We start from the raw sequence: 12216 nt of genomic DNA on the forward strand, positions 1-12216 counted from the left end.
AAGACTTGAAACCTCGAGGGCGTAATCTGAACTAACCCAAGGGTCGGAAGTTGGGGTTGGGCTGGAAGTTTAACACGCTCCAGTGCCAGTCAAACAATGGCAATTCCGAGGGTTGACCAGAAAAGCTGGAGGCTGAAGGCTATCGGCAGGGATCTCATCGTTGCTTCCACGGTTCAGTCGCCGAGCTTAAAGTTCAGTAAAAATCACAGATATTAGAGAACATTCCCAGACTATCTGCCGCTCGCAACGATAACGGGCTTACATGCTCGCATATAGGTTGGATTAGATGCAGGAGTGTGGCATAGCCAAGATATCCAAACGGTTCTACAGCATCTTAAATCCAGAGGCCGTAAGCACAGTCTCATTCTAAATAAACAAATCAGAATCAAGGACACAATTTCCAGTTAGCAACCCAGTAACATAAGGTAACCCAATCCTCCGAACATGACAAATACATGAGCCAATGAAAAATCCTACGAGATTAGTTACTAGAAAATTCTGAAGCCAAGCGACGCACAGAGGCTCGTACCTACGATCCCGGCTGAGTGGCATCCACGTCAGACTGGATATGGATCTCTGTCGTCTTCATTATCCCACGGCCCGCCTCCTCGTCCATGATAGGGTCCACGCTATCACCATCACCCTTGTCTCTCCGCGCGGTAGCCCAAGCATCCCCGTATGTACCGAGGGCGTAATCCAGACTACGACCACCAAACTGTCCATATGCGTGGCCGCGCCCATACTGGCTACCGGGGTGAGTTCTGGCGTGAGTAGTGTTTCTTTTAGAAGAGCATTTGTGTATCAAAATGTTGAATAAGGGGGTCATGGTAGGGATGCATGCGGCGAGAATAATTAGGTATTGTTCGATGGCTGTCCATATGGCAAGTTCCACCGTGTCCCACGGAAAATCGGCTCGTTCGGTCAGAGAGGCGAGGTTGATGGTCTTGACGATCGCAGCAGCCATGGCGCTACTTGGTCAGATTGTGGTGCGTCTGACATAGACATGGATACTTACATGATTCCCAGCGAAAGCACGCAACTCAACCCAATCTTGATTTTACGGGCCATCTGCAGCCCGGCAATGGTCCTTAGCGGATAGATGGCGAGCAAGAAGTCCGAGAACGCGGAGGCCGCTATATGATCAGTAACATGGCAAATCAGGAAAGCCAGTACATACATCCTTGGAAGAAAGCATAGTTCTTCTGCACTGTCGGCGGCCAGCACGACCCTTCAACAGTATAATCCCAAAGTCTCCGGGCGGGTGTACACTGGCCGTACATGGTGTATATAGATACCATATTGATGATGGTGAGGAGACTGATGCTCCCATAGATGGCGATTTGGTGATGCTTGACCTTCCGCATAATCCGTAGCAGAAACAGCGCAACAGATATTTTACCCCAGTTCGTCGAAAAGACATGGAATCCCTGCGACATCCAGTTAAACTTGGCGGACAGGATGCGCTGTGTATCAGTGAGATCCACGGTATGTCGTCCGGTGCCATAATGCACACTGAGGGTCGTCAGAATGCTTTCGGCAGTCGCGCTGGCCTACCACTGTCAGAGGCAGCCCATTCATAATCATTGGCAGTCCTACCATAGCCAGCACAATAAACCCATCGTCCCAGCCTAGAGGTCGAATGATACGGACACGAATCCAGATCCGCAGTCCGACTAGGACGGTACACACGCCGAACAGTGGCCACGAAGCGACCTTGATCACCCATTGCCGACTCTCGCCACTACTTGGGGATGCCGTCTCGCCCATCGCCGGTTGAGACCAGATATTTGGAATTGCAATAGAGACTGACGCCGTGCAGGGAGCTCCATGCCTAGCGCTGACAGGGGCTTGCCACTGCGTTGACTTATAAAAGTCCAATTGCCGACTGTGTACTGTGCTACCTCTCTCGCGTATTAAGTATTGGTAGCTCAGCAAAATGAGTCTGAAAAGCCTTTGTTCCATTTACTAGGTCTAGACCAGAATCCAACTTCTCTCGCCAAGCGACCGCAACAGAGAATGGCTGAGTGAGATTGGTCCACGTGCCTTAGGGCACGGGAGGGATATAGAATGAACAGTAGGATTGGACCTACAAAGTGGCGGTAAAAGGCGTCTCGATTCTAGTGCAGTTGTACAGGCAGGGAATCTTGTTCCTTTCAGCTGTCGCATATAATGGACGAATGTGCCACTCCAGGTTCCAGCACCGTTACACTAATTTCACGTCGCGTAGAAAGCGGCTTGTTCGAATAAAGAAAAAGGAAACCTCGTACACAGCAATCAATCTCCCTGCTGAGAATCTTTTGTCTTGGAATGATCCCCTGCCGTGGTCGTATTCAAACAGATCGAAAGTCATAGCATGGCCTGTCAGATTAATCGACAAGGATCGGATCTGACTCTCCATCTGCAGCTACCCGGCGGCATGTCAATTAATATCCACCCAGATTGTTCTCTCTACAGAATTCAGGGTTTCAATATTCTCTGAGTATCCGACAGTTTGCCTTCAGCAGATAGAGATAGAACGTGTGATTATGTTAGGTTTACAGCGCATATGGCGTACTGCCAGAACAGAACATGATCGCTGTGATGGATACGTAGATAACTTAGCAAGACCAAAGGAGACCTACCGATTTGAGGAGCAGTTGCGCCGGGCCTATAAAAGATACTGGAGGTATAATGGACTGAATACAGAGTCTTATTTCTAAATATGTAGCAACTAAATGAACAAACAAGATAACAATTTATAGAACTCAGCGCAATGACTGTGCACCCATCACAGCGCCAGAATCTTTTCAGCTGCATGCTCGGCGACCGTGACAATGTAAGCCGAAGGATTGGCCGTGATCATGCCCGGGAAGATACTGGCATCCACAACGAACAGGTTATCAGTTCCATAGACCTTGGTGTTGAGATCAACAACAGCGCTGCCTCCGGTGCGGCCATCATCTGTACCAATTTTACAGGTTCCTAACACAATCAGCGACAGTATTTTAATGAGGTAGGTGCGCAACTCACCCATCCAGTGGTTAGCCCGGCGCGTTCCAGCAGTGATTGGCATCTATCTATGTCAGTTACGTTGAACACCCTTCTAGGATCCACCACTCACAGTCTTGACAAACTCAGCGATGGTAGTATTCTGAGCCGGATAGTTCCAGGTAAGTCCCGTTCCGTTCAGGGCCCTCTTCAGGTTCTGGATTCCCTGGATCACGGCGTTGACATCGCTCTCGTCGCGTAGGAATGGCAACGTCGAGACCACCGTGTCCAGTCCCGCGGTGATGGTCATGCGGCCGCGCGAGGTTGAGCCGCGGCCAAGGTATTGGCTGATGGTCATCGCGTCTACCGCACCATTAATATCCTGCATTAATCTTTCACATAAGAGTCAACGTACGTCCGTCAGGCGTATCATGGCCGCCTTCCACCCGAGCAGTCCACTGTATCTGTCGTTTGATGCCATCAGAGCCGGTGACCTCGTCGAAAATTCTACACACGTTAGTATCATGACGGTTTTGATAGGCGGGCGGCTCACATTGGACCAATGTTGGGCGCAGCCTGGGCGAAAATCCCGGTGCGATCGTCTATGATTGTTAGCGCCGGGCGATTCGTCCGAGCACGATTACATACTTAGATAGCTCGTCGCATCGCTCTGGATAGGGGTCTTATATGCCGCTTTGAAGTCATAGTTAACAACATCAGGGTGGGTCACCACAACATCAGTCTGTTTGCATCATGTTAGTATGGTAGCAACCTCCCCCGATACACTTGACACTCACATTGACATGATCGACCAAGTTCTCACCGACCGGAAGTTCGATCCACTCCGATTCGGCGATCATCGTCTCCCCATCATTGGAGTTCTTCACGATGGACAGCTGATCGTTCGGCCCGATACCACCTATACACCATTAGCATTTACTCCTTAGCAAGATCACCAACATAACGTACTTCGCATAAGAACCTTGGGCGTTCCGAAAGTTCCCGCAGACAGAATGACACGACCCGTATTAGCAGTCACATTGACGGTACCTGCATAACCACCATCGAGGGTTGCCTCGACCTCGACTCCGGTGATACGTCCGCCCTCACGAACCACTCTCTTAACGGTCGTGTTTGACCAGCGGGCAAAATTATCCCTCTCGCTTGCCGATACCAGATACGTCCCCATGGGCCCTCCGCGCTCACCTCCAGAGAACATGAACGGTGCGTGACCAAAGGTCTTGGTTTTCTGGGCCGGGACGTCGTTGAGGGTAACAGAAGACCATCCTGCGGACTGCAGGCCGTTCTCCAGTATTTCGGCCCCTTGCTGGAGATAAAGCTTTCCATCGGTGGAGGGGGTTGTGGTTCCGGGGATTCGCGAGAACACGCGGTCCGCGGCAGCCTGCATGTCGGACGACTGCCATCCCTCGGGAAAGTTGTAATCCCAGTCAACGGGGTTTGGCTGGAGATTATCAGCGATGGATTCACACGGGGCATCTGACCACGACTTACCCTCCACCACAATCCCGCGTTGACGGCGGTGCCTCCACCCAGCACACAACCCGCCATCTGGTCGGTATCACTACAGGCGATACCGTTGGAATCGACCCAGATCTGGTTGCAGAGCCCAGGAACATCAAACCGCGTCAGATTGGTATCATCCAACCAGCCGGGCTTCATGGTGCCACCCCAGCGGCCAGAGGAGGGAGGACCCTTCTCTATCAGGAGAACGCTGTGTCCAGCCTCACTGAGCCGATCGGCGACAGGGATACCTCCTGCACCTCCACCGACGACGATATAGTCGTAGGTAACACCATCAGGTACAGGGACAGGAGTCGGCTCGTTGCCTCCACCACCTTCACCAGAACACTCCCCGGGAACAGTCTTGTTAGCCAACTTGACCCAGTCCTCGTAGGACTCACTGGCTGCATTCTCATCCAGAGTGGCCGAGATAATACCCTGGTTGTCGTGTTGCACCAGGCTGATATTATCCGGACAGGACGGGTTCGACGGACTTTCCGTCGCCTGCGCCCATCCCAGGACTAACCGACCTTTGCTTGTGGTCGCGTTCCCGGTTTGACCATCTTGGTCCCAGGTCAGGCAATTCTCACAACGGAACAGCAACGTAAAATGAGTAGCATTGATGCTCGAGGAAATCTGGGTGACATTGGCGTCGCCGGTATAGACGCCGGGCATGCTGTACCCCGAGCCGAATCGCAGGGAGGTCAAGACAGTGTCCTCGTACGGATAGGCCAAGAACAGGAGGTTGTTGTTCATGCCACCACCCAAGGAAACACCACACCAGCCAGCGGACGAGGCATTTTGGGACGCGCATTGCTTGGAACATCAGTACGTTTAGCGCCACCTCGAAGCGGTCATGGGGAGCTAGATATCCTCACCAGATAACCGATGAACTCCGTCGCATCGGTGGTCAACGCCGATCCCGGCAGGGCTACACCGAAGACGAGACCACCCGTACCTGTACCAGCAGGTACCGTCCACGTGTCAAACGTGATGCCGGTCTCAGAATCCGTGTAGGCAACCGGTGTGCCGGACTGGGCCCAACATGACTGCAACACTACCAAAGGGTCAGACGCAGCGAAACAGTATTGGGTCGGTAGTCCACTACTCACCAGTGCTCGCTGAAAGGAATGAAGCGAGCAAACGGTTAACGAGCTTCATGATGAGAATTGCCCAAGGGGTAGGCTCCGAAGACGAACGACAGCACTTTACACCAGCGGGGTCGAGTCCTAGATATACGATCGTGCCCACGGACGACACCAGGAAGAATGCCCCGATACAGATGGCTCGACACCCGGCCCGAGGATCCATATTGCAGGGACATTGCCGGGCTCAGTAGTATCGTAGCTGATACTGTAGCGCGTCTTGGCTTGATGGCGTTCTTCCATAGTGACTGGACAACGCAAGGGATGCACCTATCGGACCTGTGGAATGCTCTCCACCAAAAGGGTGCACGCCGCATGAATGCCTGCTGAGATGGTAGAATCGAGAACATTCAGCCGTGATCCGATATTAATTGCCTATTGCCATCACATGAGAAGCACCGCACTGGTGTTGCGGATAAATAGGGTTATCATAGCTGACGCCAGGAGACGGCGACCAGACGCCGTTTCGCGACCGACACGGACTTGGCATGAAACAAAAAGGATGAGACATCACATAGGGTGTGCTGCTGGAGCAATTAAACTGCAGACATTATTAATGAAAGGGTATAGCTTCAGAAGGATCGGCGACTATATCAGCCATAGATAAGCGCCGGCAGTCATGGGGGCCGTGGCAGATAGATTGCACCCCCCTCCGGTCCGGAAAATCTTGGCCTGCAGAATCCATCGTCAGAAGGGCGATGAAGAACAGAAATGCCGACGAGTCTCGGAATATTCCCACGACACCTACGGAGGAGCTAGGGGCGGGTAGCACAGCCCAATCTATAAAATACGTATACATCCTGGGAGCCATCATCATGCGTATCAATTGATTATTATCGACAAAGAATATCGTAGTCTATACACAAAACCCGGTAGATAGTGTACAGGGACTCTCTCCTCTAGAGAACAGTCCTGTCGGTCCGGAGAAAATTAACCGCCAAGGCCCATGGGTCCAAAGGGAGCGTGAGTCCCCCAGCAATCATGTGTGCTTGCCTTTCCGCGCGGGATATGGCGGGGTGGTGATGCGCCCGGAGGCCCATCTAGTCATATAATAAATGATAGGGAAGTTCGTGGGTGGACTTTCTAATCCCACTCTGACAAAAGCCTCGCTCACCGCTTGGAGTCCGAGTCATCAGAATCCTTCTCATCGGAAGCCTTGTCGTCTGAGTCCTTGCCCTTGGTAACCTTGCCATCTTTCGAGATCTTGATCTGGGGAATGTACCGATAGCGGTGCCAATTATCAAGGACCCACCACTCGGTGACATGTGCAGCATCGCGAAGCCAGTCCACGACGTCCTGTCCGTACTTCTGATCAAGTTCATTGGCCATATCCATAAGACTGAAGTGCTTGATGGGTTTGAGTTCGATCGGATCCTTCTCCAGATCGGTGAATCGCCACTCCAGATCGTCGACCAATGGGATGACCAGGCGAAACGCTGGTCGCGCCGCCGAGCGAACCGCGAGCCAAGTACCGCCAGTGTTCATGACGGTGAACTGCCAGTTCTGTTTTCCGTCCTCTTCCGGAATCAATGGGCGGAGCATGGACTGCCCTTCGTACATCGATAAGATGTCGCGCGCCGCGCGGCCGCTACCTTCGCTCAACGATCGCGACTCAATCAGCAAATCCAAAATAGTCGGCACAATCTGATTACTGTTCACCGGGGTGGAAACCTCAACCGGAGGCAATTTCGGGTGCGCCAGCACAATGGGAACGTGGAAACTGCCGACATGCGGGTTGTCATAAGGCGTAACACCGCCGTCGTTCGGCAGCGACAGACCATGGTCACCGGCCATGACAATCAACGTCTCATCTGCGACGCCCTTCTCCTCCAGAATGCTGATAATCTCGGCAATCCAATTATCGCCAAAGCCGATCGTATTCAGGTAGCGGTTAACGTCATTGTTGTGTCCAGTCCACGACGATCCCAAGAATTCCTCATACTCATCATGTGGCATGCCCCATGGATGATGCGTGGTGCCGGTCAGGTGGGTGAGGAAGAGGCGGGTGTGGCTGGCCTCAGCATCATCGATCGCATCGCGAATGTAATCCCGTAGTTCGGTATCCGCGTAACCATAGTAGTTAATTTCCTCTGACTTGACCGGGTAGTGCTTCGAGCTGGGGTCTTCCAGCGTCTCCTTAGTGACCTTTTCGTGGTAGCCCAGGGCTGGCGTTAGTTTATCCTGGTTGTCATAGGTTTCCGTCACCGACTGCATCCATACAGAGTGCCATGGCCACGCGGTAAAATCGTCAGTCTGGTTGGTGATATCGTGTTGCTGGCTCAGCGCATTGAACACGTGAGGCAGACACGGCTGATAGATATGGTGTTTGTATTCGCGGTTGAAGTCGGTTACCAGTGGCGTCACGCCGCACAGTGTACCCACCAAACTCTTCAGCGTGTAGGTACCGGTCGTGTGAGCGTTCCGCGCGCTAATACCACCGTACGCTTTCCGATCAGCGTGGAGAGAATCGGTGTGTTCAAACCCGGCATCAAACCCGGTCAGCCACTCGGCGGTGCGAGTCAAATTGGAGAGACGCTCTTGGATCTCGGGCGGTATCTGCTTATCCTTGTGGGATTCCGCAATGCGATTCCACATAAATGAGTCCTTCTTCAAGGGGAAGACATCGCCTCGAGTGCTCTCCAGTTTCAACATAATGACATGTTTGATCTTGACACTGCCGTCCTCCAGCACAGGACGGATGGCATCGAGGATTGGGTTTTCTCGATTGGAAATGTGCAATGGGTCCATGCTCGGCGTGTAGTGCAGGGCGAAACGGTCGGTTTTATCCCAATCAGAGAATCCGGGGAGACCCTTCTGCGGCATCCAGTCCCAACCCGGGGCAGGGTGCAAGGATGATCGCTCTTCCAGCCAGGCATAATCACCCGGCAAGGCCGTCGTGTCGACTGGAGACTTGCGATGTCCACCCTCAAAGAACGGTGTCAACGGTAAAGTACCCGAGAGATACATGTACGCCGGCGCCCAGGGACGAAGGAAGCGGAGGAGCAGGAACAAGCCGAACAGACCCAACACGACAAAACGACGCATGGGGGTATCCGTCCGCCTGCGCTCCGTCGGGGTCGTGCTCTCGGTCCCGGTGTGCAACAAGTGATCCGATTCTCCATCATCACTCTTATCGTCCAGGTAATCATCGACCGCAATCTGCTCGTAAATCTCTGGGTCCGGAAGGGGTTGCCGCCGGACACTGCCGTAGACACGATGGAAACAGGGCCTCAGGCGCTCCACCAGCACACGGATGGGCCAGGCCAACACGTGCAAAATTCCACCCGTCACCCGATGAATGAACCCTGCCACAAACCAATTTACCGTCAGCAGGATACCTTCCACAATCAGAAAGCCGGCCAATCCCGTCAGGAGGGTCCGCATGGCGGCGGCGTCGGCATGGAAGGATGTGGCCTGTCGCCAGTGGATTTCGGCACCGGTCACGACGTAGAACGAGGTATTGGAGGCCATCATTCCGGACATCATCAAACTATTAGAAACGAAGAACGTTAGTTACGGGTCAGTTCGGCCATAGCAACCCATGCGGACACACGCACCTGAACGGAATGACGATAATCGCACCCAAGATGGCCAAGGACCGCCACGGTACCCTCTGAGCGAGGGTCCGGAACAGTAGCAGGATCATGACATCTTGAAAGAAGAATGTAACGCCCCAGAGGAGAAACTTGCTCGGCGGGAGAGAGTGCAGGTGGGCGAAGAGATGGAGAAATTTGGCGCCAAACAGCGAGATGAACGCGAGGGAGAAGAAATATCGGCGAGCAAATTCCCAAAAGAGATCGAAGGCCTCCCCGGGTGAGGAGCGCACCTTTTGGAAGACGGGAACCCACCGATGGCGGAGGGCGTGCAGAGTGTTGGCGAGCTTCATGACGTTAATCTAGCGGTCCAAGCGATCACCACATGGCAAGGAAAAGGTTTCGTTGAATATGGAAGCGCAATCCAATCTTCGACCACCGTAAAAAGGAGCTATGAAGAGATGCCCATCGGAAACGCTGGCGTCGTTATAATTTCCTGGAGGGGTGGAGGGAGAGGAAAAGGGAAAAACGTCAAAATCGAATAAGAATAGATAGAAAGTCGAAAGATAGTGTAAAAAAAAGAAGGGATCCAAAAGAAAGAAGTCGGTCGATCCGTTAGTAGTCAGCAACCAGAAGAAGGGAAGGGAAAGAAAAGAGAGAAATCATGGATCGTCGTGAGAGAGACAGAAGGAGAGAAAGTCAGCATATGTAATGAGGAGACAAGAAACATCACCACCACCGCATGGTCATGACCCGTACCAGAACGGAATTTCCCAAAAATACACCGAGACTTGTTACGGGGCTCCTTCACTAACAATAGAGCCTCACAGCCCTGTCTGCCTTAACCTTTCTTTTCTCTTTCACTTCAGTTTTTTACAATAAACTAAAAAGAGTTTGTATGAATTTTTTTTTTTTTTTTGTTTCTGACTTTTTTTCATATTTTTCATCCTTTGCTGTGTTGTTCCTCTTGTCTTTTTGTGAAACTGCCTCTTCTCACTGGCCCACCAGACCCCTTTCCTAACTAGACCCTTTTTGATCCCCTGGACCCACCTTTCTTCGGTCATTTCATTGGCGAATACTGGTCGTTTTAGCCCCCCGGCCTACAGGGCTGGGGAAGGGTGTCCAATCAACGCGGATGCCAAGGCTGAAGACCCTGGCGGTGCATTTTCTTGCCGTCTGTTGTGAAACAGGAGAAGGAATCCAGTGTAAAGGTTTGGAATTCATCCGTCCAACGTTTGACAGACAGCGTTCCCGGCCCTCCGCAACGGATGGAACGATAACATGGTTAACTATTATCATTATAAGTAGTCAATCCACGAACACGGTGAGTGTCCCATCAGGAAAAATTCTGACATGGAAAATGTCAAGGTTACATGGCCCCTTTCAAGGAATGGATGTAATTTATTTCAGGTATGCCGCTAAGATGGAAGAGGCAATGTGACACACGGTCAAGTTTCCCTTTGAGCAAGTGATCACTTGCCTTTTGGGGTCGGACCCGAGTACCCACAGCCACCAATCACTGGTTCCGCCATCCGCGCCCATCTGCAGGCGGCGTTCCCCGGAGTTGACTGTTTGGGACTTAGTGCCACCAGGGCTTCCATTTCCTTCCATTGGTATTCCTTTTTTTCCTTCTCCGGGCTGGTAAAGTCAATGTCGTAATGTCTACCTACGCAGTACTACATACATAATAGTGCCTACTACTGTATCGATGAATATAATCCAAATATCCGCTTCACAGCACCGAAAGGATGTCTCACTTCTGGTCTGTGGAGGATGGTTGACCGTTAATCTCCCGGAGAAGATACTATATTTATCGACTCAACTTGATATCCCGTATGTCGGTAATCAAAGATAGTCTGCCTCGCTAGAGTGTGGACAGATTTGGTTCACGAATCCATAGTTCAAACATGTCTTTTGGCCTCATACAGCGTATTTTTGTTGTCTTTTAAGTTTTTTGGATCGACTCCATCTTAATATCGACACTCATTCAGGCAGGGTCTCAGACCACCTCTCTCCACCGTTTCAACCCAGTGACATCACGAGAGCTCTGTTCCGTCGGTTCCGCTCATGGTAAACATACACTGAACATGGTCGGACATACATCATCTTGACCAGGGTCCAAACTAACAAAGCCGTCGTGATACACGGCACTTTGACTGGTCTGACAGCAGAACCGGACGGCCTGACCGTGCGTTAGCGTCTGACTTCTCCATATTGGAGGAGATCTTGCGAGCCTCTCATTGCCTTATAAGATATGGGGCACAGATATGGAGGGACATCCTGAATGGTTCGAGATGACACCCTGCAGTGCCCAGAAAACAGGCAACAGTTCCTCGGCACAATCAATCGTGGGATTCAGCCCAGTCGGGCAGCCCTGGGATCTAACCCGTCGATCTGGTTGTGTGGCGGGTACAATGCTATCCCTCCCCAACCCTTCTCCCTCTCTTTGTGTTCCTTGATCTCTTTATGATGCACTGTCCCCATTTTTATGTCTCTGGATTTGTTCCATTTTTGAGAAACTCCGTACCTCAAGTGCTCTCTCTCACTCACAGATAGGTAAATTAGTGATATATCAAAAGGGGGGGTAAGATGGATCCCACGACTAAATTAGTCCTAATAGTGTCATCTACTACGGTATTGTCCGTATCAGCATGAGTGATAGTATCGTATGTAAGTGACCCGTACGGAAATAATACTAGCGAGCCACTGCCAAGTGCCAAGTCGTCGGACTTGTCTCAGACGGAAGAGGAAGCGAATGGGCCATTCGCTTTCGTCGGCCGACTCCATCCTTCCTGGCGCTCAAAGCTCTGTTTGGCCCCCGTCTTGGCATGGAACGGTTGGCAGTTGGAAACAAACATCTGGAGAACAAAAAGAGCTGTCATGATCACTATTTTGAGACGTCAGAGAGGCAGTGCTCAAAGCGACAATGTCATTGAAACGAGTCTGACAGTGTTCACCCCCACTGCAATGTTACATACCCATGGGAGTCGAAGATGGGAATAGTACAGCTTCAATTGAACATCCTCGAAGCTAAGCTCCGGGAGTTCCTC

The 12216-nt window shown here is 51.7% G+C and overlaps 3 protein-coding genes across 3 annotated transcripts; all 3 read right to left on the reverse strand.

Annotated features, from left to right (window-relative positions):
- Positions 1–529: 529 nt before the first annotated feature.
- ABOM_008637 (uncharacterized protein) lies at positions 530–1767 on the reverse strand (the record flags this gene model as incomplete). Its single annotated transcript, XM_022535766.1, has 4 exons — positions 530–968; positions 1016–1133; positions 1178–1550; positions 1597–1767. The coding sequence occupies 4 exons, from the start codon at positions 1765–1767 to the stop codon at positions 530–532; spliced, it is 1101 nt and encodes a 366-aa protein (XP_022387012.1).
- A 1000-nt stretch (positions 1768–2767) lies between these two features.
- Positions 2768–5799, reverse strand: ABOM_008638 (cellobiose dehydrogenase; the record flags this gene model as incomplete). The annotated part of the gene is made up of 11 exons (XM_022535767.1): positions 2768–2961; positions 3010–3052; positions 3101–3330; positions 3383–3474; positions 3521–3569; positions 3616–3709; positions 3765–3886; positions 3937–4429; positions 4480–5304; positions 5367–5545; positions 5601–5799. The coding sequence occupies 11 exons, from the start codon at positions 5797–5799 to the stop codon at positions 2768–2770; spliced, it is 2520 nt and encodes an 839-aa protein (XP_022387007.1).
- Positions 5800–6743: 944 nt separating this feature from the next.
- ABOM_008639 (sulfatase domain protein) lies at positions 6744–9519 on the reverse strand (the record flags this gene model as incomplete). Its single annotated transcript, XM_022535768.1, has 2 exons — positions 6744–9123; positions 9191–9519. 2 exons carry the CDS (start codon positions 9517–9519, stop codon positions 6744–6746), a joined length of 2709 nt encoding a protein of 902 aa, XP_022387008.1.
- Positions 9520–12216: the final 2697 nt, after the last annotated feature.

Source organism: Aspergillus bombycis (assembly GCF_001792695.1).
Source record: "Aspergillus bombycis strain NRRL26010 chromosome Unknown contig00073, whole genome shotgun sequence".
NCBI classification, from domain to species: Eukaryota; Fungi; Ascomycota; class Eurotiomycetes; order Eurotiales; family Aspergillaceae; genus Aspergillus; species Aspergillus bombycis.